The sequence below is a fragment of the Lepisosteus oculatus genome, chromosome 8 (assembly GCF_040954835.1).
Source record: "Lepisosteus oculatus isolate fLepOcu1 chromosome 8, fLepOcu1.hap2, whole genome shotgun sequence".
Taxonomy (NCBI): Eukaryota; Metazoa; Chordata; class Actinopteri; order Semionotiformes; family Lepisosteidae; genus Lepisosteus; species Lepisosteus oculatus.
In genome coordinates this window covers 13,801,656-13,827,702 of record NC_090703.1, presented here as the reverse complement: position 1 = coordinate 13,827,702, position 26,047 = coordinate 13,801,656, and the positions used below count along the sequence as shown (strand labels likewise).

Below are 26,047 nucleotides of genomic sequence, written 5' to 3'. Positions count from 1 at the left end.
AATCAAAACGTCTTGAGATGTTTGGCAATACTACAATGCTCTCTTCAACTCCCATTACACTCAAAATAAGGAGCTTTAGTTGTTTTAACCCTAGGTGCCACTTCACATGAAGATGTAGCACACACCTTGTCTCATATAAAGGCATAAATAAAAAAAAAATAAAGGCATAAGAGAAATATCACATGATGGTTAGTTTATTGGCTTACAAGATGTGTTTACCCAAAGCATCTTGCAACACTAAAAATAAAGAAAATTAATAATAATAACATAAAGAAAATAAAAATGGAATAACTCAAACACAGCAGGAAAAAGTAAAAATCTAAATGACAAGAACATTCCTGTGCAGCTCAGAACAGTGAAAACAACGGCCATCAAACAGTCAATAACATACAGGAATCACAGAATACTGTAAAGAAGGATTGCCATTTAGCAGAACACGTTATCAGCTAGTGGTAAATGTTCAACCAACAGGGTAACACTTTGAAGGTTCTTTTCTCAGCTCATTTTGTATCAAACTTCTATCATATCAAGAAGCTTACTCAAGACTCCAATACTGCAAGATCTCAGAGAAAACTCTGGAACAAAGTACAAGACTGATCTACGAAAGCTGGGGTGCCTTTCTCTTTTTATGTATGTGGTCATGAGTGTGGTAGGTGCATGTGTTTCTCAACAGGAGTCTACAAAAGTCAAGAAGTCCAGTGGTCAGAGAACTCAGGCCCCATCCTGTCTCTGTTCTGATATCATACTGATGCCAACTGCCAAAAAAAAGCATCTTTATGGCTTGCTATTCTAAAATTGTTGTTGTAGCACAAAACATCCCCACACAGCATTTTTAATAATAATCTCTACAAAGCTCTTTCATGTACATAAGCTGCTTTCTCCTCCAAGATAATTATCTCTCATTTAACTCTGATATTATGCATCTCAGCTACTGTATATTTTAACTATCCATGTTTAAGTGCTTTTGATAAAGTGGTTATTATACTTTTTTTTTATTCAATCCTGTTAATGTTTTGTGCTTTTACAACAGTTTTAGAAAGCATTGATAAAATAAATACCTGTACAATATTTTAGGCAATTGAAATACAGTTTAAATTGTGTATGTAGCATGTAAAGTAACAATACTTTATTAAACTTAGCAATGAATGGTAATTGCATATTCTTTGCTTAAACAAATACCTAGGTTATAGCTTATTAAAAAAACAGCTATGACTAACTGGACAGAATGTATTGTTTTCTTAAGCTAACAAACTCCGCTACATTTTAACTTTTCTGAATACAATGATGAGGTCGTCATTTACAGGTTATTTAAATATGCAATCAGTGGAAAAATGGAAATAAAAGATAAAACGAAACAGGACAAAAAGAAAAACTTTATTCATCACACTCCTGGTTTCACAACAACACATCATTAAGTTCTCAAGAGGAGGATGATGAGAGCAAGTCAGGAGGAGCAAAAGAAAACAAAGACTTTTATGCATTTGCTATCTCATCATGCAGCAATGCAAACCCTGTCCAGGCCTCTTTTGCAGAAATGCCATGGGCACCCCCTCAAGGAAAAAGACAAGGACAAATCTCTTGTCAGTTTTAAGAACAGACTTCTAATCCAAAATCCAGCTGCATTTCTTTGAAAAGAATAAGTAAAATGAGCAAACATACAGTATGTTTCTATTGCACACTTCTCTACACATTACATTTTAATAAAAATATGAATAATTGCATACTACACACAAAATAAAAAAGCACTAAACAGAAACAGAAAATCTCAGAGAATATTTCAGAAAAGGGTTTGCTACTGGCTCAGTGTGTCTTCACAGCATTAACATCCCTAATCCTTACACATTGAACTGTTTGTAAATTAAGCCTTAAATATTCCCTTCCTTTGTCACTACATAGCGATTGCCACAATCTTGTGATTCTGCATTGTTCAAGGTGCATATAAAATTATCTGCTTGTACTATTTAGACTTTTTTTAGACATTAACTTAATTCTTAAACTTAGAACGAAGCATGTACTGTAAGTGAAGATCAGACTGTGATGTAGATAAAAAATAATCACAATATACAATGTATTACCATTTAAGCATTTTTTTATCTATATATATTTCTATAGAAGACACTATAAAATCTTATGTTAAATGTAGACTGAGAAAATGTCTACTTCCTTACACTTAAAAAAATCAGTCACTAAATACCAATCCTGCATTCCTTGTTTTGAACATAAAGACTGACTGGTTGTGTGGTCAATCTTTGAGCAGATTATGAGTGCTGTGGCCAAAGCAGAGAAAGGGTAGTAAAAACAGCAAATCTGGAAACTTAAAGCAAACATGAATATGTTTGCTATTACCACCAGATGGCAGTACCCATACACAGGTTATGAGGAATGGAGAATAAAAAAAAAAACACATTGCCTGGGTTACATCCAGTAACCATTTTACTTTACTTCTAAGATGTTTATGTATGAAAATACTTTTTTGATAAAACATAAGGTTAATATAGCTGTTGATGACTAGGAATCATATGGGGAAAAGAATGACATTTACACTATTTTGCTAAAAAAAAATTGCAATATGCTGGACTGGACTCTTTGGCATTTCTTAATGAGGATGCACAGGCTCCTCTCACCTAGGATGCTGGCTTTCCCAAGGTTGGTGATAGATTCTCCATAGTGACGTCTTGCCATGACTGGAGAGGTGCTGGGACTGGGGATGCTCTCGGAGTCTGAGGCTGAGGTAGTCTCTTTAATGGGGTTGATGAACGTAGGTCTTATCTGGTCATAAGGAGTAGGGTTGGTAGTGTTACACCTGCAATGTAGAAGCAACTCCACTAAGTCTATTCAATACTCATTTTTAATTTTACTGGCAACACACAAACATAGAAGTAGAAGGTAGAAATGTTAATTTTAATACTAATGATAAATGTCACAAGAATATCTATTAAACCTTTACCACGAAGAAATACAAAAAGATACCCACCAGTGTATTTGGACGGGTGCAATGTTGCTGTAGTGCTTTAGAATAAGAGGTTCCAGCCTGTAAGCCTGTGAACAGGAAAAAAAAGGATAAAACCAGGGCCAGGATTGTATTTTGATTGCATGAACAAAGAGATCTACACTTACACATATAACTAAATAATCTAAAGTGGATGAATTATTGTATCTATACATTTTAACAATAATATCAGAAGTTATGCATGTTATGTAACCAAAACGAATATTTGCATGCACTGAATATTTCATTTTCAAAGAAATTCTATAAACAGCAGGGACACATTTCACACCACAACTTTACATTTAAAAGGAACTGGTTTTTAACAATTTTTTGACAATCTTGTTAAAAAAAATCAAAACAAATGTTAATGCCTTGCTCTGTAAACATAAAAGCAACTGCACTATGGTTAGCAAAGCACATAGCTAAGATGAAGGCAAAAGCAACACAGCTTTTTTAGAAACCAAAACATGACAGGCCATCAGCAGGGGAAGGCACTTTGGATACACCTCTGGGCGCTCTGTACTCAAAGACTGAAATTCCACTGCTTTTTTTATTTCTATCTGTAAACGCAGGGCAAGATGTGGCTGACTTACCACAGGGTCAGTTGGATGGAAGATGTTGAAGAGGCGCTGGCAGATAGACTTGGGCAGTATGTGGTCCTGACACCCATTGTTTTCGGGTCTGATACCCCGCAAAGCCAAGAACACTGCCATTGGAGATCCCATACAGAAGAAATTCTCAACCTGCAGTAGCCAAAGCAGAGCATTAATCAACAACCAGCCTCTATACACCTTCAAAATGATAATTTCCCTACTTCAAGAAGTCGATATGCATCTTTTACTTTTACATTGCCAAGTGGCAACATTGAAATGGTAGAGATACAACTCTTTATTGTTTACTATACAGGTTCTGAATGATTAATAATTAGGTAGGGAACTACAGATACTGTACACTTACCAAATGGTTCTTTAACTATCAAAAGATTTAGATAACTTTGATATCGTAACAAAAGGGTCACAATTCTCCACAACAGTGGTATTCATGCATTCATCATATCATTTAATTTTTATATTAAGTACATTTATGTATTCATAAATTTTCTTCCTTAAACTTTCATTTTCCACCTTTCCCGTTCTAATTCACATTGGTGGGTATATAGTTATTAATATCATATTATATGAAATGTATTTCTTAGATCCTAACATTTGTTATTATACATTTTGAGGTGCATTTCAGCTTTTTCAGTAGGACTGACATGGTCAAGACCCCATAGATGTAAAATAAATGTAGTACACATAACAGATTCATCTGACAGGTTACAATAAGATACTTTTTTACAAAGTAACCTTTTTAATGATTTTAAAATAACTATAAACCAGCACTGATAACTTTGAAACACTGCTCTTACATAAAAACAGATAAGAAGGATAGAACATTTTATTAAACATTTCTTGTTCATAATGCATAGAAATATTCAAATAAAGTAGGTCTTTGCATGTGATGAAAGGTTTATATTAAAATGTTGAAATTGTGTTTATGTGCAATAATCTGAAAATTGGAATTCCATACCTTAAATTTTAAAGCTGGTGAGGCCAGTGCCTTAGAGGTTTCCAACCCCTGAAGTTGTTCCTCCAGATCTCTTAGCCTAGAGCATGAAAATGCCAAGACAATACACAGGAGAGAGGGTGGAGAGTGAGTTATCAGGTTCAGACTAAACCTAGGATTGCAGCTTCTTGAAAACAAGACAAATGATGGAGAAATACTAAGCAACAGGCTTTTAGGATTCCATTTCCATCTTGTATATGCAAACAAATTCATCAGATTGCCAATGAATTTAACAAAACATTAAATTATTACAATACATATTAAGAAAGACAAGAATCACCATTGTAAATCACATTGAATAAATATCTAAATTGTGAATAAAGGAGTACATCCATTTCTTAGGTGCCTCAATTCAAGATTACAGAGATTTATTACATCTATTTCTTAAAGGACAGGAGACAGTAGTGTTGTAAAGGTCAGGCCAACACAATAAAACACTGATGAATAACTGAGGCAGCAACAGCCAAGTATATTCATTAGGCAGGAAGTCTTCTGTACCTCCGCTTAGTGAGCTGCAGCTGTTCCAGAAGATGGCGTTCCTCATAATTCAGCCAACTCATGTCCACCTCCTCCAGCTCCTGATGCTCCTGCTGATACATCCTCACAGGGTCCCAGCCAGTCATAATATCGAAGGTGATGACACAGCCCAGTGAATGGGAAACAATGGACACTTTACCTCCCTTCTCTTCAAAGTCTGGGTTTCGGGTGCAAAAGAGCGAATACAGGCGATTCAACTCCTGAGTCAGGCCCTTAGTGATCTGCATCAGAAAAAGACATTCTGATCTGACATCTCTGCTGAAAAAACAAAGCTGCATCAACACAAACTGCTTCCATTTCCGTCCTGTGTAATCCTCATGAATATGCATTTATCCTGACTTCTGCTTATTGTGGGGCAATCAGTTTTCATACTTTAAATAATCAGAATGGCAATTTATTACTCGCTCATTAAATCTGAAATCTGATTACAAGTTTAAGCGAAATATTGTTTAAAAAGAAAGATTAATGCGATACAAACCTGTGACGAAACGGAAATATGAGGACAATCACATTTCTGTCACAGCTTGAAAAGACATCAAAATGTTGTGTTAATGCTCACACTGATGTATTGAAATCATTTTCAGCATTTTAATCCTAAAATTCCATACATTGTTTTTATGTGATATAGTCACCCACTTTGATATAGCCAATTGTGTGTTTGCAGGTTGTGGCGTGCACCTACAGATTCCATGACTATGTACAGGAGTAAAAGAGGAAGTCTTCTTCAACCAGCACCCCTGCTGCCAACTCGCACGTCACAGGGAACACTGCCCTATATCGGAGGTTCAGAGCATTCCTCAGATGCCACATCACTGCGGGGTTCATGATGTTGCCGAGAGCCGAAAAAGACCTTGCCAACCCTACCCCCAGCTTCGTTGAGTCACTCAGGAGGTCCCATAAAATTATAATAGCATACATTTTAATATATATATAAATATATTATCATAACGTTTTAACTATTAAACAAGTAGGTTTTGTCATTATAGGAACACATTTTGCTAGTTGTTTGAAGCTGACTTAGCAATAAATGAATGTAGGTTTTCCCAGAAAGAAATCTAATCAAGCAGTCCTGTTGATTACTAGAAGCACTGACCTCATCTCTGTACAGAGGGCTGGTGTAGTACATAATGTCCATGGCACTGCTGTTGAGCATGTCTCTAAGTCCACGCACTTTGTCTGGTGTGATGGAATCCACAGTATCTACAACAACAACATTACGCAGCACCTCAGCATACAGGTTTGATTACCAGATTTATTAAGAAGGGCACAACGATACAATAAACTATAAATTCTCTTGAATTTATAGTCTAGTAAAGTTTGGGCCTGGAAACATAATGACCAGAAAAAAGGCAAAACAATTTGGCATTTTCTAAATCATAGCCATGAGCTGTTAACGATTCAGAATTGGTACAAATTATATTATCTTTCCACCAGTTAAACTTTCTTTTCCAAAAAATAACTTGGCATTAATTATTATTGTAACTTCCATCATCATGCTTGTTATGCGGTCATCACAATACATCAGTGCATGTCCTAGAAAAGTAAACTCATTAGGTAACACAGTTTCAGCTCTCCTAACTTCTCAACCATGATACTGGCTGACAATGAGCTCTTGTTGTGAAAAGTCTGTTGAATACAACAGTCCTACCTCCATCCAGAGATAGTTTTGACCTCCATTCCACAGGCAGAAACTCCACATGTTCCGATGCATGATCATAAAAATGCTTTTCTTCCATTTTTCGTGCTGCATCTCTCATCCTTAAAATAGACAACATTTAGTGTTCTGATTAATATATTTAATTCCTATGCCCCCTCTTGTAAAGAATATTGCTCTAAACAAAGCTAGCACAAGTCCAGAGATGCATTTATACATGTACAGTGTTGTGCAGTAACATCTTCAGAGTAAACCTTATATTCTATACTATATAAATCTTATATTATTTGATATAGTAACACATCTGACAAAATTCTTAAGACACATTGCATGTTTTTTTTTCTTCTCTACACAGAAACATGGTTCTACAGCAATCACCTATGGACATTCTAGTTATTTGGTTTTAAGCTAAGAGTTCATCCCGAGAGATCTGTGTTTTGAATCACAAAAGGTACCTTTTTGGTATTTATTGGTGTTCCATAAAGGAAATTTTTTTAAACAAAAGTTTATACATGAGTTATTAACCAGACATCATAATAGCTGCACATAGTGTACCTTTAGTCGTTGTGATCACATTTCTGATTAATGTGCATTGACATTTGCTGAACAATTTTGTTTTTGTCACTGAAAGTAAGCAGGATTAATAAAATTGCAACAATAATAATAATTTCTTACACTTATATAGCGCTTTTCTGGACACTCCAATCAAAGAGCTTTACAGGTAATGGGGACACCCCTCCACCACCACCAATGTGCAGCATCCACCTGGATGATGCAACGGCAGCCATAGTGGGCCAGAACGCTCACCATACATTAGCTACCATTGGGGAGCAGAGTAATGTAGCCAATTCATACATGGGGATTATTAGGAGGCCATGATTGGTAAGGGACAATGGGAAATTTGGCCAGGACGCCGGGGTTGCACCCCTACTCTTTTCGAGAAACGCCCTGGGATTTTTAATGACCACAGAGAGTCAGGACCTCGTCTCATCCAAAGGACGGCGCCTGTTTACAGTATAGTGTCCCTGTCACTATACTGGGGCATTAGGATCTACATGGACCGCAGGGTGAGCGCCCCCTGCTGGCCCCACTAACACCTCTTCCAGCAGCAACCTTGGTTTTTCCCAGGAGGTCTCCCATCCAGGTACTGACCAGGCTCACACCTGCTTAGCTTCAGTGGGTTACCAGTTGTGAGTTGCAGGGTGATATGGCTGCTGGCTGGCAATAGCAGAAATCACTAATGTGGTTTGATTGTTCATGGACATAAATATATATGCACTATAATTTCTGAATTTACTGAATACTTATACGTTGTCTGCAAGCAGTGACGGGGAATGAACTATTACCAATGTATTTAGCATCAGTGAAAAACAAAATCTACAAGTGTCTGGTAGTCACTATTTCCTAGTAATCTAGTAAAGTAACCATATAATAAAACAAACTAAAATTGTATAATATTCAGGATCCTCAAAGGAAATACAAAAATGTACCATATTTATCCAAGATCAAAAGTGTTATGTCCATGATTTTTTGTGTAAGTGCCATTTATGTGGAAAAATCCTTTTAAGAAACAGGTTTATATTAAGAACAAAATATTAAAATTACACTGCCTGAAGACCAAAATCCAAAGACTTTACCATCAGTACAGTAAGGGAGGAAGCTTGGAGACTTATGTTCCTGAGAAGCAGTAGAGTAGAGGTCCTAATCTGTTCTGAGAAGCTGAGTTTACAGCTGTCTACTTTAGTCTGCTTTACCCTTCTTAACGTACTAAGCCTCTGGCGGTACCAGGGATCGGCTGTCGTATGTCAGTGTGCAGGAAAGAAGAACGCTAAGAAAAGTCATGGCTCTTGCTCTTCCCATACTATAGAAAAAAGCACAAACCATGGAAAATCCTACCAACAAATTGGCAGCAACAAACAAACACTTCATAACAGACATCTGCAGTGTACAGTCAACCTTATACTCTTTATATATACAGTATCTAATAAATGTTTTACCAGTTAATGGAATTTTATCAACTCTTCAAGTGTCAAGACAGTAGTACATTCATACTATCCATTACTCACATCACTTTCATGACTTCAAATGTCATTTCTTTAATGTTGAAGACATAAAACTGTGTAGCAGTTATCAATTTAAAATATGTTAAAGGGGTCTTGCTGAATGTAAGCACCAACCTAAAACTAAAACTTAGAGCTAAGAAAGTTAGGATAGGACCTGCACATACTGTACTTACATCAAAATCTAAAGGTATCAAATAACAGGAACAATTCAAATTAAGGACTACTGCACACTATGAAACTTGTAAATTGCTGCCACCCACAACTAAAGGTCTTCTGGAGCTCAGCCAGCAAAACCACTGTTGAGCAACGTAGGAGACCCGGGTTCGAGCCCATGTGGTGCAGGATGAACCAGGACAGGAGCAGAGAGAGCGCAAGCCCAGGAACCTGAATTAGTTACAATATTATTAATGGCGGCGCGGTGGCTCTGTGGCTAAGGATCTGCGCCTGTGGCTGGAAGGTTGCTGGTTTGTATCCCGCGGGTTGCAGAATATCCTACTCTGTTGAGCCCCCGAACAAGGCCCTTCACCCCAACTGCTCCAGGGGTGCCGTATAAATGGCTGACCCTGTGCTCTGACCCCGAGCTTCTCTCCCTGTCTGTGTGTCTCATGGAGAGCAAGCTGGGGTATGCGAAAAGACAAATTCCTAATACAAGGCATTGTATACAGCCAATAAAGTGATCTTATCTTGTATAACAGCTAGGCACTGGTAACTACAGAGAAAATAATTACATAGATCAAGTCATTTCAAATGCTCAATATCTAAAATATTCTTTTTTTTAATTTACTTCTGGTATTCCTCCTAATTCCAAACAGAGAATTCTATACGTTTCCTACATATTAGTAATTAATATACAGACGTTGACAGAACTAGGTTTATAATTAATGTAATTATTCCATCTTTTGGCAAGATGGCGATAACTAAGTATTCATCAACATATTGCTGAACATGTAAAATGTCTAATCAACAGAAAACAATAATCATTACAATAATCATTATGTCTAAAAATATTAAAGTTCCTTGTATATAATAAAATAGATCACTCCCATTCATCTGCTACATTTAGCAGCATAGCACCATTATGTCTCCATACAAGTCATGGTAAAACCTTATTTCTGTGCTTGTGTGCAGGATCAGAAAGACAATGCCAGGTGCACTCACCTTAAAGCCACACAAATTCAACCACTTATTATTCACAAACAGAAAAATGCAAATTCCACTGACTAAGAAACTTAGTCTGCTCCCAATAATGTATGAGGTGTGTAAATGCTTATTGAACCTTAGCACTAAATAACTAAGTGATATGTAAGTGTCTGTTGCTACACAAGGTGAAAATGAGCAATGTCATTTCAATTAGCAAACAAATTTGGAATTCAATGGTTTTCATAACAACGCACAAAATCCTGCCCCAAAAAAACTTCCCAATGCTAAGAGCAAAGCGATCTTTCCATAACACACACTGTTATTCTATCAAATTGACGAGGGCTCTACAGAAAGTGAAAAGACAAGATCATTCAGCAATTACAAAGTAAATGAAGGCTCTGCAGAAAGATGGGATAATTCAATGTAAAATATATACCTTTTCCTGTCAAAATGGCACTGAAGTGGCTCAGTGGGTTCAAATATTTGTATGATTCTTCCTCAATTTAGATCCATGTTTGTTTGGGCAGGTAAGTATCGACTTACATGCCAGTGTTCTTTATGATGCGTCCTTGGTCCATCTTCTGTCCAATCCCATGAACGACAAACACAATGTGTGTAGTCCGAGGTGGCTTGTCTTCAAGGGAGGCCTCTTCGACATACCCACGGTGAAGACGTGTCCCACTACTTGATGCTACAAATTTACAAAAGACTGATTCAGGAGCCATATCACAGAATCATTTTAACTGGCAAATATAACATTTAATTAGATATGAAGTACCTTAAGATAAACATTTAAGAAAATGTATATTACAGAACAGTATTTTCCAAACAACTTTTAACATCTAAAGCTTGCACTACATCATTCATAATTCATACTTTTTCCCCTAACATTTAAGAGTGGAAGAAAAGATTCCTATGTGATAGTTTGAAAACAAAAACTTTACATTCTTAATGGGAGGAATATGCTTTTTAGATAAAGGAAATAAAAAAGCACAACTGGAAGCAAGCATATGGATTCAAACCTACTTAACACTTCCTTTCAAACTCTATAAATATTTAAAAACATGCAAATAACCATTAAAAAATTAACTACAATTAGATCATCCTTGTGAGCACACTGCTAGCTAGCATATATCTGTAAGGGATACCATTGAACAAGTTAGTTTTAGTATGAGTGGAATTTATCAGTTGATATTTATTTACTTCTTTGGGGAGATTCGCAGTGGCTTGACCTCAATTGGCCTGACCACGGAAAGCGTTTTGTCTTTCAAATCCATGATTCTCAGCCCATGGTCTCTGAACCAATGCTGATCAGCCTCTGATGTGACAGAGAGTCAGGGTGACACAGCTATAATGGATTAATTCTATTTTTTTTCTTCTGTTGTTTGCTTTTAGCCTTAGCAGTCCTGAAATGAGGAGGAACGTAGGCATTATAGCTGAACAGTCCTTTTCCCCAAAATTCTGTTTTTAGAAGTTGTTAACAATGCCTGTAACAAAGGGTATATCCACCATTTTCTGTCCAAAGACGATATCTAAAATTCCCTAAATAATACTCTTTACTCCGTCACCAACAAATTGCTTTCCTTGCTTCTAAAATCTAAAGCCATTTTTTGCCATTGCTGTTTTGTATTTCATATAAGCAACAATTCAGTTATACAACAATCACAAGTCATTTTTTGTTTGTTTACTATTATGTATAGTGTTAGATTCCAAACCAGAAATCAGAGACTTGAGTGAGGAATGTACACAGAGACAGCTTTGTTCGACCTGCATAGCAAGAGAACTAAATTCTAAAGCAGCTGCTTATGCACAGATTTTTTTAATCACATAAGGTCCTTCACTTTATAAAAAGCTCTTCATTTTAACAGTTGTTTTTACTATTGATTATCATTTCTCCAGAACCCAATCAAGAACTCACTTTTGTCGTTTTCTACCCTCTATTGTATGCATACACGTCAGTTATTCTGGTAAGCAACCTTTTCCAGCCTTTGTGCGATTAGCTTACTGTATGCGAGTCACAACCAAGTGTTTGTTCTTTAAAGCCTGTGTGTCGATAGTTAAACACAAGTAGTGAAGGTTCCAACTGGATCCAGATTCAATCAATTAATATATATGGTTAATCCGCAACATATAACAGGATTTAAGACCTTAAACTGAAATGTCCCATCAGAATAAAGCATTTCAGAAATGTTAGATACTTTGGAAGTTTCTGTAATGCCAGCATAGAAATGTTTAAAAAGATATTATTTTATTCCCATAAATCTAAGCATTTATCAATTTTTATTCCATCAGTCAGTTTGAATAAGTACACAAACTGGACATTAACTGCATAAATCATCTCAAGTGGATTTTCTGGTGTATGCATTTAAAATGAATGAAAATTAAAGACCTGCTGTACTTCAGTTAAAATACTGCTTTCTGCATAACAGAATACTAACAGTTTCATACTTGGGTATCTGAAATTTCTGAAAAACAAGCAAATCAATATCTTAGGTTTAGGTCTCTTTTAAGTATGCTAATGACTACATGCAAGCAGTGCAAGGACATTTCAGATAGTCCTTTGAAATTTTCTATCACAAGGGTTTGCTTATCAGGGTACTTAAAATTAGCCATCTTTGATCTATCCACATGATATTGAAACCTAAAATCACACTCAAAATATCATTTTTTGGTATAATAAAACTTACACATGGTATTAGCATGCAACACTAACCTTTGGAGAAGCCTAGCTTTTGTGTGACTGTGCGGGCTATTTTGGAGGTGGTGGCATCGCTGTAAAGGTACACCTCATCCACACTGTGCCAGTCAACATGACTGCGGCTCAGTTTTAGGCTGTGAATAGCTGCAGACAGAGGGAGGACAGAGACACATACAGAGAGACACAGAAAAGTAGACATACAAGGAGAGACGTGTCAGCAATAAAACACTTTGAATTCACATTCACAAACAGAAACAGAAATGTCATTGTAAATTCACATTTTGTTTTCATTTACTGTAGGTTGAAGGTTGATGATTAATCCGGTTATAGTTTGCTTTTCATCAATCTGAATCTCAAATTCCAGTTTGATTAGATAGATACTGCATTATTTAAGCAAATTAGAATTTTATGCTACTTAAAGATTTAAGAGAGAACTGGACATCATCTAAATTTGCCTTATATTTCAATTCATTTAATGTTCTACAAGTGTGTATTATTCTGTTTTTCTTAAACTGTAATTTAACCTGCTAACTATTCTAATATAAACAGGTTCTGAAAATATTCTCCCACATTAAAACAGAGATGAGTGGTATCTTAAGTATATCAGGGAAACAAGCTTTGCTTAAATTCTCTAGAGCATTTTAAGATCCTAATTAACATCTCATAGATAGGATACAAAACAAGAAAGACTTTTAATATTGGAGGTAGAAGGCACAGCAAAAGTAGGTGATATGAATGATTTGTAAGAGAAAAACTACATTACTACTCTTTTAGTTAAATAAGTTGAATGCTCCCCCTTAGTATATGAAAATCATCTTGTACAGTATGTAGAGTTACAGTAGGTTACTACATGAAAAAAAAATCCTTAGCCACTGTTTTTCAAGTTTTAACCTGGTAAGTTGAACACTTGTGCTTTCAGTTTATGTCTTTCTTCCTGCTATGTCTATTACCTGTATTGCAAAATCTACTCGATTCTATGTGCAAAAGACTAGCCTGTCTCATCACAGAGATCAAGAAAAAATGGGTTCACAGTGAGGTCTTTTCATTCCTCGTTTTTGCGTCCTTTCATGACGTTCATTTGCATTTTCTTAGCAGCAATTACTAGTTAAACCAAACAATGCGATGCTTCAGCTTTGACAGAGGAAATCCCCACCACTACTAATTCACAACTGTAGCGTTTCATCAATGAATCCAAATCATTTGATTGGAAAACATGGCAAGGAGACCATGCAAAACACGAATACTAATCTATACATCACTCTGTCTTAAAAGTAAACAAAGGAACATTTTGCAGATTTTGAATTTTTAGTTGCATATATTTTAAAATCATTTAAATTATTCTGTGAGACTAAGTCCACGTTGTACGTCTACACTTGTCACTTGTAATGCTGACTCTGCATACAATGAAAGTCCCTGAAGAAAATGTACAAGCTTGTTAAAACACTCTCTCTTCTTGGCAATCCAATACCATACCCCCACACAGCAATGACAGAAAAAGAAAGGGAGTCATTTACTCCAGGCAGCTGTTTTCAAATAGAACCTCAAACATGCATAAGTTGTCTAGTTGACAGGTTCTCAATTCTCTGTAATTTCAGTGATTACAGCACTTACTTTTCCACTGCAAAACATACAATTCAGTTTCAGAAAAACATGCAATGATGTTCAGTCATTCAAAACTTTCACTTAATTCTAAATAGAGAAATTAAAGAAAGCATAAGTCACACAGCAGTCTATTGCATGAAGGATCTTTAAATGTACTGTGTAGTATTCATCCACCCAAGGCATAACACAATTTGACAAAAGAAGCTACAAATTATCTGTGCTTGAAAACAATATTAGGTGATTTACCACAAATGAGTGGCATAAAAACTGAAAGTAAGAACAGCTTAAATTCTAGCATCTGTAGTAAGAACAAGATTGAAGCAATGGAAGTAAGACCTTCAGCAAATTCCTTCTACCAAAACAGATAAAAGATATACTTAAGATACAAAAAATGCAGAAAAGGGAAAACAGTCAATATGGAGGGAGCAGATCTAAGCATAAACAGAGATTCAGCAAGTAAAACGGCAGAACAAAAAGATTTCCTAAGGATTTTGGGAAATCGGATTAACTCAGGAAGCATCTTTGGTCTTAGACGAAGAAATGACCATCTTGATCACTGCAAATTTTCCTTATATTAACTAGCTACACTCGTATACTTAAATGATTCACAGTTAAATGTTTTAGATCTTGATTGGGAGTCTCCCCCCTTTACTTCTGTATCAGCAGTTAGCCCCTTCCATTAAATGTTTCTAAATCCTTTAAAATAGGAGTCATTTTTGTGTAGCGCCCAACAAAACCGATTTATTCTAAATATTCCTAACAGAAATGTGCTGCACTTTGTCCTCCACGGCTCTCACCCAGCATTATATTTAACAAATTCAGAGTAAGTACAGCATAGTGCCACTTGTACTCATATTTAATAACAAAAAGACATGGGGAAACGTAATCGAAACATGGGCCACAGAACCCTATCTTTCTAAACACAAGCAATGTGTTAAGCAATGTGTATAAATGAGAGCAGGCCATTTAGCCCAATTAGTAGTTAATAGATTGAAGAAATCCAGGATCTCAGCTTCAACAACATGGCTGGATAGCTTGTGCATACTCCCAACCCTTCGGATAAAAAAGTACCGGTTGTTCTCAGAGTTTTCAACGCAACACAAACACTCTCCATGTTCACTAACTACATTGAAGCCTGATGTAGACAAATATTTGAATTTCTAAAATTTTCCTGACATTTTGTATTGGATCTCTCAATGCTGCCTAATGGTTCTGAGCAATGACAAGATGCATCTATTGCTTTACATGAATAAGACCAGGAATGATAGATTTTATGATCAATAGGATACTGAAGTAGAAAAAAGCAGCAGTGACTAGGCAGAAGAATAGGAGTGCAAAACTAATCAGGCTCAATCTAGGATAGCAGTAGTTAAAACAGCCATTTAGGGAGAAGAAGAATGAGGCATGTTAATAAAGTATATTGTTACTGTACCTTGGCAACGTTTTCGCTTGTGACATGCAGTTTTAGCATTCGGCTGATATCCTCTCCATTTGAACAGAAAGGGGAGGTAGAAAGGGGGCAGATGGGAGAGAACTAACAAATTAAGAAACAGTGAGTGTCATGGCAGTGGTGGGCAAGGCTAGTCAGCAAAATGTGCTCTCCATCACAGTCCTCTGAACAACTAATTACAAAAGTCTTTCTTTGTAACAATGCTGAATGTGTACTTTAAAATCTTAATTTTACACATCACACAAAAAACAGAGCACATGTCAACAACACAGCCAGACTTAAGGTAAATCTACTGTTAGTGCTCTTAGACAATCAGGATTTTGAATCCCTTTGGCAACTTTATGGCAATCAATTAGCTGCCAAGTGAAATCAGTCTCATTTTAAATTTACCAGTGACACTCATGGTGATTCAGAAGGATTTCTGATCTCTCTCATTCTATGCATATTTCTCAATGCTTGTACACAAAACTATTTGCCCAAATGAAAATGAGATTACATCACGGCCATAAAGGGAACAACAGCAAGAGAATTGACTAATCATAAATTCAGAGAGGACATTTAAGTGAAAAGCCATTTTGCACTCTTTGTACATAAAAAGACGAGGCAAAAAAATCATTTAAAAAGGACTGTTCCATGATGCTTTGCAAATTTCTGAATTTCCTCATCTAGTTGTATTTTCTAATAAAAATAAAGATGTTCTGTTATCCTACTTTTATTAAAATTATATATTAATATTTTGACAATAAAAGGCTCTTGTACAGTCATTTGTATGCCATTTGTACCATTATAAAAAGCATGCCTTAAGTAGCCAAGGAATTTCTTCAAATAGTAAACAGAAAAAGCAGGAAGGTCAGACTTGTTACTGATTAAACAGTTCTTAAAAAGCAATCATTAGGAAAACTGCTTTTTTAATTTGCTGGCAAAAAATTCAAGTAAAAATTCAGACAGCAGATGTTTTCCTTAGACAGATTGAATTGTAAAAGGACTGCAATGGTATGATGTCCAGGTTTGATGTGAGCTTTTCACAAGGTTGCAGGTAGTAGGATTTTCTGGAATGATTATAAGCAAACCAATAGTGGTTTAAATACAGTTTCATTCAAGATTCCATTGCAGAGTTTGGTACCCTTACCAAATTGAATTGATCAAAATGCTCATATATTTTTTTACAGAAATTGTATATGTAAAATAGTGTGCTAGAAATGCACGAGAAGTCTAAATGACTTGTGCTGAACTGCACAAAGTTATTGTAACCTTTTCCCTCCAATTCCTGGAAGTTCAGATATGCTAGTTTGCGATTATTTGAACCTTAGCCATTCCTGGTCATTGCTCTTGCTGCTACAACCTTGATGGCAAAACCTCAGAGGGTAAAAGTTTTGGAGCGTGCGTGTATCAAAGACAAAGTGAACTATTGGCAAATAATACCAAAAAAAGGAGAAAATTTAAACAGGTAAAAATATTCTATAAAACACTCGTAATAGATTATAATAATTGAATACAAAAGTGTTTTAAAAATGTCTTGTAAAATCCTCAATTGTCCTGTTAAATAAATGTGATCCCTTGATGGAAGGCTTCCCATTTAACAAAACCTTATAATGCTGCCATTTAATCTTATTTATAAGATTATAACAAACAATAGCGGTATTAGCATCCCACATGAACACTTAATCATGGAGATGACATGGAGCCAGTCCTCTTTAATCACCTCAGATATTCCATGTAATCCCAGAGGTTACATTCCTCTCTGCACAGTTATTAATTTTCTTTGTTCAAGATTAAATATATTTTACTGCCACGTTAAACGACAAAGTGTGTGAGTCAAGTTTTAAAATATTGGTCACCTTTTTGTATACATATATTGCATTTTTTATCTTAAAATAAATATTTAATACATTGGATATATCACCACAACATACTGAGACAAATTAAATATGTCCTTCACAACGAGGTATTTCACACATTACTTGGCATCTCTGGGCAAGATTGAAAATCTATTGATTAGGCAACTCCTTTCCAGAAGAGCCCAGATCTAACTTATGGGCAGAAATGTAAAACAGCACTACATTAACATCCTTCTTTCACAGCAGAGTAACACAATGTAAATGGAAAGTGAAAACGATTATTATTACAGAGATTATATTAATGTAAAGATATGGGAAATGAAATGTGTGCTATTATATAAATGTATATATATATATCAATTGCATTTTATCTAATATGAAATAAATCTTAACTGATTTACTGTTGCTCTCTAAAACGAAAATTCATAACAGATTCACTGTAAAATTCCAATCACAAATGGGGTAGAATTATATCTGCTGAAAGGTTTAGATTTTTTTTATGGTAAACTCACAGTTATCTAATGTAATCAGGTTGATCAAATCCTGGGATATCTTAATAATATATTTTCTTTATCCTAATTTTGTTTGCCACTGTACTATACTGATTTGCGGCACATCATGAAGTAAGTTTGTACGTTTAAGATACGCTGATGCTTTTGGATTAAAAGTCCCCAGGTAGTTACACTTGCTGCTCAACATTTAACACATCAATACATATCATACACCAAGTTTCAAAAACTCAAAAGAAAGGAAAAAATAAATGATTTAAAATACATTCTACGGTATTAAAAAGGACCAACAGGTAAACCACAGTGCCATTCCTTTAATGTGTTAAATATTCTACAATTTGCTTCGCTTGGGATAATTCTGTTATTAATATGTTCTGTAACCAAACTGGAAAGCATCCTGAACTGTGAAGTTTACAAACCATGTGCCAGGATCAAAGACTACTCTCAAATAAGCAGTACGTCTGAGGTGACTTCTCAGTTAATTACAATCTTTCCCCACAGCCTTTTTAACAGGATGTATTCAAAACTATCATTGATAATTCTATGTCTCAAATTTGTTCCATTTCCTGCTGTAAAGAAGAATGGAAATAATTTTGGGGAGATCAAGATTTTCATTGATAACTGGAGATCATGTTTTTCTTTCAATAGGCACCAGGGCCTAAGTATGTTGTTTTCACTGCTTCACAGAATAAGCATATTACAGCACTGCAATGTTTTGCAGGTGCAAGGTCATTAGGATGACCCAGAAAAAACTACAGCTAATCATAAAAATTACAGCACTTATTTCCATTCAAATATTGATACATATTCTTTCTCACCAGGGCCATGTCTGTGCACTAAGCCAATGTTTCAAAAAAAGTAATGTTCACTGCTATTTGTTCCTATTGTTCCACAGTTACCTTAGACACACAATCTGAAATTAAACCAATCTAACAGACCAAATCATAAAGAGGGAACTGATGTTTCTGGCATTTAAAATGAGATAGTTAAACTTGTTTCACTTGTAACTTAAGAACGATTTTGACCCAGCCATTAAAATAGTATCTGAATGAAGTGCCATAGCTCACACAGGACACCATCACCATTTTGATATAGCCTTTTCATCACTCACTGTCAGATTTTTATAGTGATTCATCCTTCCTTAAAAGAAGAGAAGACGGGGAACACTGTAGTAGTTATTACACTGATCTAATGTTTGTGATATACACCAACAATTCTATAAAAGTACTAACATCTTTAAACATTTTGAACGCTGCTGAGGGTAACTGTTGGTTTGAAATTCTGCTTTAGTTTATCCAATCTTATTACATTCAAAAATGCTTTATATCTTATTACAGCTTCAAACCTTTTTTTTACCCATCTATGGCTTCCCTCTTTCAATCACTTTAACGATATGTAAAATAGCATTACATTTTCACAGCAAAGCAGCATCTCCTGTTTTGCTAGCACTTTTCTAATGACTGACTTCAAAGTAGTATTGCTCATGTGAATCATATTCACAGCATTACCATTTCACCACGCTCTTGATTACACTTACATTTGACTTTATCAGAACTGAATTATTTCCATCTCAAGAATTCTGAGCCACACAGGGAGGCTTCGAATCTTGTTCCTATTATTGTACTGGTAAAAGACAATTTCCACTCAAAAAAGACTCAGTGCATCTTGAATTTCATTAGGGAAATCCAATTGCAAAGGGAACAAGGTTTGCTACAGCAACACGTACACAATGATTAAATACAAGACATTCAAGATCTAGAAATACTCTTATATCTCAAACAATTACAAGGTGATTAACATTAACACTATGTATAGTACATGATACACACCATTAAAAAGTTTAACTATCTAATTTTGATGTTTTCTACAAATACCTTCTCCTTCATCTCCCTCATCTCCCCTGTGTATATAGAATGGGGAATATACTTATATATTCAACCAGTTACTGGCGCAAGATCAATGCCTAGCATTCGCAGGCCACTCAATGGCAGTTTTCTATTAGGATTTATTTTAGTCTAATACAATAGAAGAAACAAATATTGATTTTAAAATAGTTGAGCAGTTCTTTGTCTGCAATTTTCAGCGAAATGTTTACCTCACTAATATATTTCAATTGGATTTAGAAAATGTGTAGTTTAGACTATGTTCAGTAAAAAATACTTTCACAATGATTACACTCATAATTTACTGAATATGAACTAGCTATATAATGCTGTTCAAATGCTGCTTAAGACTGTAGGCTACTGCTGGCTGTCCTTCTCTTTGACAGTTCTCAGAATATCTGATAAAACTGCTGATTTGGACTATTGGACAATTTAGCTGAATCTTCAGTGACAGGTTTCACTGAAGTCATGGGAAAAAAAGCATTGCGCACTTAAATCGTTCACTGAAAGGATGCAACATAAGTATATATAGAAGTGCCTTTTCACTTAAACCACACTAAAAATCCATTCAACATATTTTTTCCACCCCCTTGGTACATGCTGAATGACTGTCTTGGAAATTCTTCATAGACCATGGACAGTTTTCAATTCACCTCCTCCATGAGGTACAAGCTTTGTGCACTCACCGTCCTTGCTGTCGACTGTCTTAGCCACAACATCAGTGTCGAAACTGTTTTGCATCTGGTGTCCACGGAAGCAGCTCAAGTGTTCCAGCTCAATGAGGTCACTCTCCTCTTCCTCTAGTGGAAGCCATGTGCCATCAATGAACCACTGTCCCCTCATCACTGGGATCCTGTCCTGCTCTACAATGGTAAGAAAAGACAGAGCAGTATTATAATACAAGAGGAGACCTGCTCAGCCACCTTTCTGTAGGATCAAAAGACACTGAAGAAGAAAGAAATATTTTCCTGCAAATGACAAACCCAAAGTACTTGTTATGTTATGCATTAAAATCAAAATATATCATTAGATTCTAAAACTTTATAAATGACATTTTGTTGCAAGTTCAGAAAAGGCGGTCTTCTTTAATCTGGTAGATCTTCTACCTATTAATCTCATTTTAGCCATTAAAAATGTATTTTATTGAAAAATGCTTACAAATTAAATGTTTGCAGACCCCTACATCAACATGAACCAATATAAATTTGTTTTCAGATGCTCATATTTAACCTATTAATGCAAATGTGATTTTTTTATGCAAGTCAATCATTTAAACTCTTTTGGTGCAGCTTGGTTTAACTTACATCAAGCACTACCCTGATCTGTAATGAGATATAATGCACAGATAAGGAGCTACTCAGATCACAATTCAGATCACAGATCATTCTTCCTTCAGGTATCATTTTTTATTCCAAGCACTTGCATGATGAGTTATTTTAAGACTTCGCAGGAGAAATCCCTTCTCAATCTGGATGTATAGTCATGCCTTACATGACAGACTATTAATGAGAAGAGAACAAAATACAGTATACAGTATGTTCTACTCATTAACCAATGCTACACAAAAGATAAAACGCACAAATCAAAACACTGACGAGGTTATGGCACATGTAGATGGTACAATGTTGTCACACACTAAAGAGTTCAGTTCATAAAAGGAAAGAAAATCATTCTATATATATATATAGCCAGCAGCCATATCACCCTGCAACACACAAGTGGCAATCCACTGAAGCTCAGCAGGTGTGAGCCTGGTCAGTACCTGGATGGGAGACCTCCTGGGAAAAACTAAGGTTGCTGCTGGAAGAGGTGTTAGTGGGGCCAGCAGGGGGTGCTCACTCTGCAGTCCATGTGGGTCCTAATGCCCCAGTATAGTGACGGGGACACTATACTGTAAACAGGCGCCATCCTTCTGATGAGACGTAAAACCGTCCTGACTCTCTGTGGTCATTAAAAATCCCAGGGCGTTTCTCGAAAAGAGTAGGGGTACAACCCCAGCGTCCTGGCCAAATTTCCCATTGGCCCTTACCAATCATGGCCTCCTAATAATCCCCATCTATGAATTGGCTTCATTACTCTGCTCTCCTCCCCACTGATAGCTGCACATTGGTGGAGGGGAGTCCCCATTACCTGTAAAGTGCTTTGTTTCTGCAATTCTTTTCCCTACAGAATACAAAATCAACAATCAACAAAAGAAAAAAAGTAGATCTAAAGACACAAGTCAAACCTACTTAGCACCATACACTGTGATAATGGAAACAATACACCAGGGGAGCAGATGCTCAGTAGTACAATAGAGTTGAAAACTCAATACCGGCCAAGGCATTCAGGAAGAAACAGCCCTTTCAAGATTAATGGACAAGGATTTCCTGAATCCCCTGCCAGTACTGCACTCAGGTAAATTAATTCACACTTTGCATCACGCAATCTTATACATTATTAACAGGGTGCAGCAAAAGAGAAGATTGGGGGGAAGGAGATTATGGGATTCACCCTCATTGACACAGTATTCTCCCATAAAAGCTAATTCACTCTGAACAGGGCAGGGCATAACAGACCTTAAGAGAACAACTAGCCAATTCCGTAGCAGACACCATTTCATAGCATCCTAAAAGTACAACAGATTACAAACTGTGAATGTGGAAACAAAAATGTGGAAGCAAAATCAAAAACAGGAACAAAAAGTGCTACATTACGTTTTTTTTTTCTTTTGGATTAACAGTGTGCATCATACATAAATAAAAAGGGAATTTCAAAGTGATTCTTGAGCTATAAAAATTAATCACTGACTTGGAAAAGAGCAGATAGTCTTCATCTCCCTTTCCTTGTCTTGTGTTTCAGGATCATAATCCGGTATAGAGTGAATGCCAAATCTTGCATTGTTCAAAGGAAGCCACCTGTACCTCTACTAAATTGAGGGAAAAATGCTAACAAACGCTTCCCTGAGCCTAATGAGCCAGCTATTTTTAACGAAGGTTGATTTCCCAGTGTTAAGATCATAACAAGTGATGCAGTTATGTGGTCTTAAGTATTTAAGGATTTCTATTTATAATGATATATTATTAATGCACAATCATTAGTCAACAAAGGCGACATATAATACGAAAAATACAAAGGTCAGATGCATTTTGCTGCTGATTAATATAGTTACTGTTGAAACCAATATCAAGCTTCAAGAATTTGAATATAAAATGCAGAGTTCAATAGGATAACCACAAACTCAGAATCACAAGCCCAACTTCAAGGTGTAAATGAAATATTTTGATAGATGATAATGACGGTAATTAGGGCGATGTTATTAAAATGTTATTAAAATGGAAGTACCACTACCCGGTCCCCACCAACTTAAAATCTAATAACCAAAGAAAATAAAGGAATGTGATGTATTTAGCAGTGATCATTACATGGGTAAGAAAAATTAAACATTCTGAATATTTAGACAACATATTTAAAGCAGTTGCCCCGAGGTTATAAACTACAGACGGCAAACCCTGCAATGTTAAATTTGTCTTTCGGCCACAATCCCTTGTTAGAGGAGACTCAGTCTGTGTTAATAAAATACACTGACAGGAGAAGGGATATAAGCAAATTTTGGCAAATGTTAAAACAAGCTCAGACCCAGAGGCCATAACCTGATTGTGAGACTACTTTGCATTCAACTTGCAGAATAAATAGCAGCAGTAAAGCAGTAAGGCAACTTTACAATTTTGCTCTTCTTTGGTCTGTATGATTTCATTCAGCGATGCGGTTTAGGATTTGGGTGCAACTATCAGTTGCCCAGGAAGTGATTAGAGGTTAAGGCCTGATTACAGGCAGTTTACAGAAACATCTGGCAGTGCAGGAGCAAGACAAGTAAATACAACCTTGAAACCATGATGTATTTATAGGTACTTGCTATTTTAAGTTTTTAAGTGGATGATTTTTGAAGAAAGTAAGCCTCGGCTTCAAATAATGTTACTGTTAAACTTTTAATGACGTGGAATTTTACACATAAAAGAAACTTGACGTCACGTAAAACCTGTTTGCCATGTCATAGGCTGTTTTGCACTGCGGGTGTGAGTCCTGATTTTCTGAAAAAAAGTGCATCTCCAAATTTCAACACTGATAACATGGAAGTGCTTGCATGAAACGTCCCTTTATATACTCTTTCCATCACTTACACTGCACTGAGATAGGTCATTTGACTTCCCCAATACCTGTCAAAAGCATGACCAGACCACGAGACTGCATGTCTATGCATTCATGTAAATGAACCTGCGGTTTGAGATGAACCCCTGATTTATTACTTAAATGTCACAAAGAAGGGTTGTCTTGGAAGTTAAAGAGCCTATAATGTTCTGGATTTCTAAAGCCGCGTGTCTCTATTATCCCCAAAATAAAGTTCCAATGCGCAAGAAAGCAGAAGTGGTGTGATCACGTTTTTAAAAAAAAAAAACAGGACGCAACGTAAAACACGCAAAGCACTAGTTTACCCCTTAGGTCAAAAATACTTACGGTTCCAGTACACCGGATAGCACTCCTTCTCTTTAACGTCCACCTCGTACAGTCCACCTCTAACGCAGACGGGCTCGACATTGATGATAATCGAATCGAGGTCTCTCTCCCTGGTGTCTGCTCCGTCGTCGGTCCCTCGGTCTGCACTTCCGCTGCTGGCTTGCTCTACGGACACCTGTCCCTCGCCTTCAACATCCCGTGTCTCACCCACGGATACCTCTGACCCAGCTGCTGCCTCTTCGCCCTCCTCCGAACCGGCGACCCCCAGGCGCCTGGCCTTGCTGGGGTTCAGCTCGAGGAACTTGCGGTACATCACTTCGATTTTCAGAGAGTCGTAGCCGACAAAGTGTTTCCAGGTTTTCTTGTCCTCCTTGTAAAACCAGCGGACCTCCTCGGGCCCCAGCTCGGTGACGACCTCGTACCGGTGTCTCGAACTGCTGGAGCGGTTCCGCTTCCTCGTTTCCATCACCGGGGCGACATTCCCGTCGCTCTCGCTGTAGTCCGGCTCCCCTGTTTCCAGATAGGCAGCGCCCGAGTCGGAACCACTGTGGAAACCAGGATACGGGTCTTCCACTAGGCCCAACATCATACCGTCTTGGGAGGGCCGGTGCCGAGCCCGTACAAGCGGCAGTCTGTCCAAGCCTGCCTGGACCGATCGCATCCCTCCATGGATCCGCTCCCCGCCCATCGGCTCTTCATAGCAGCGCACGAACACGTCGCTTCCCAAATCCCATTCACTGTCTCCGACCGAGGTACCGCTTTTCTCCGGGCTTTCAGGTGGACTAAGTAGAGACGCCTTGTCTGAGTATTTGCTCATGCCTGTTTTATATTAATTCAATCCTGTACGTTTCGGGATTTAGTCCAAATATTTTCTAACATGCATATGGCTGCATCTCTGATACCTACGGTTCATTATTCTGATAAAGTCCTTGGGATCCTAGCAGCCCTGGCTCTCCCTTCTCCCTTCTCCCTCTCCCTCCCACGACAAGCACCACCAGCAGCGGCGCCGGCTAGGAACAACTTCCCTTCTGTAGCCGGACATAGAACCCAGCGGGCCCGGCTGCCCTGTTTTTAAATCCCCCTCAGGTTCCTGTCTCTCTAGCAGCTTGTCAGCTGAGCTCGATCTCTCTCGTTTCAAAACATCTAGCCGGTTTGCAGGGTAACACGAGCACGCGCCCGGCCACAACTTCTCTACGTCACCGCAGACGCAGGCGAAGCTGGCTAGCCGCGTACCACCTGTGGACGCGCACGCACACGGGGCGCTCCGCAGTATTTTTTTTTTCAAATCGCGATTTATTATTGCGTTTGGTTCAAATAGCAATTAATGACTACAGCTTTGATTTGGGGATTCCTTGTCGTTTCATGTTGTGCATAGTTCATAGTGTGAGCTGTGTTTGATAAAAGCAAATAAAATGGTATTTTTAAAAAGTACATTTCAGTTCACCCGCTTATTTGCAACCTATATTAAACTAAACAACTGTATTGTGTTTACGAATGAGGACAGGATAGGTTAGATCAGCTTCCCATGATTTACGTAGGCGTTAAAAAACGGGGAAGAGAAGTGTGTACATCCGAACCATACTAT

The 26,047-nt window shown here is 37.0% G+C and overlaps 1 protein-coding gene across 4 annotated transcripts in view; it reads right to left on the bottom strand.

The window, feature by feature from the left end:
* LOC102682572 (phospholipase DDHD1) overlaps positions 1 to 25,638 on the bottom strand; it is a 30,891-nt gene extending 5,253 nt beyond the window's left edge. The window contains exons 1-13 of one of the 4 annotated variants that reach the window (XM_015350743.2): positions 24,463 to 25,638; positions 20,655 to 20,831; positions 15,721 to 15,822; positions 12,702 to 12,830; positions 10,532 to 10,679; positions 6,780 to 6,889; positions 6,225 to 6,331; positions 5,093 to 5,352; positions 4,559 to 4,634; positions 3,583 to 3,732; positions 2,975 to 3,039; positions 2,625 to 2,803; positions 1,356 to 1,550 (exon numbers count right to left, since the gene is read on the bottom strand). In XM_015350743.2, coding sequence (XP_015206229.1) covers positions 1,474 to 1,550; positions 2,625 to 2,803; positions 2,975 to 3,039; positions 3,583 to 3,732; positions 4,559 to 4,634; positions 5,093 to 5,352; positions 6,225 to 6,331; positions 6,780 to 6,889; positions 10,532 to 10,679; positions 12,702 to 12,830; positions 15,721 to 15,822; positions 20,655 to 20,831; positions 24,463 to 25,279 — 2,397 coding nt within the window. In that variant the 5' untranslated portion in view covers positions 25,280 to 25,638 and the 3' untranslated portion in view covers positions 1,356 to 1,473. Of the gene's footprint in view, positions 1 to 1,355; positions 1,551 to 2,624; positions 2,804 to 2,974; positions 3,040 to 3,582; positions 3,733 to 4,558; positions 4,635 to 5,092; positions 5,353 to 6,224; positions 6,332 to 6,779; positions 6,890 to 10,531; positions 10,680 to 12,701; positions 12,831 to 15,720; positions 15,823 to 20,654; positions 20,832 to 24,462 lie in introns of those variants that run through there. The other 3 variants (XM_015350741.2, XM_006632494.3, XM_015350742.2) reach the window with 3 other exon arrangements.
* Positions 25,639 to 26,047: the final 409 nt, after the last annotated feature.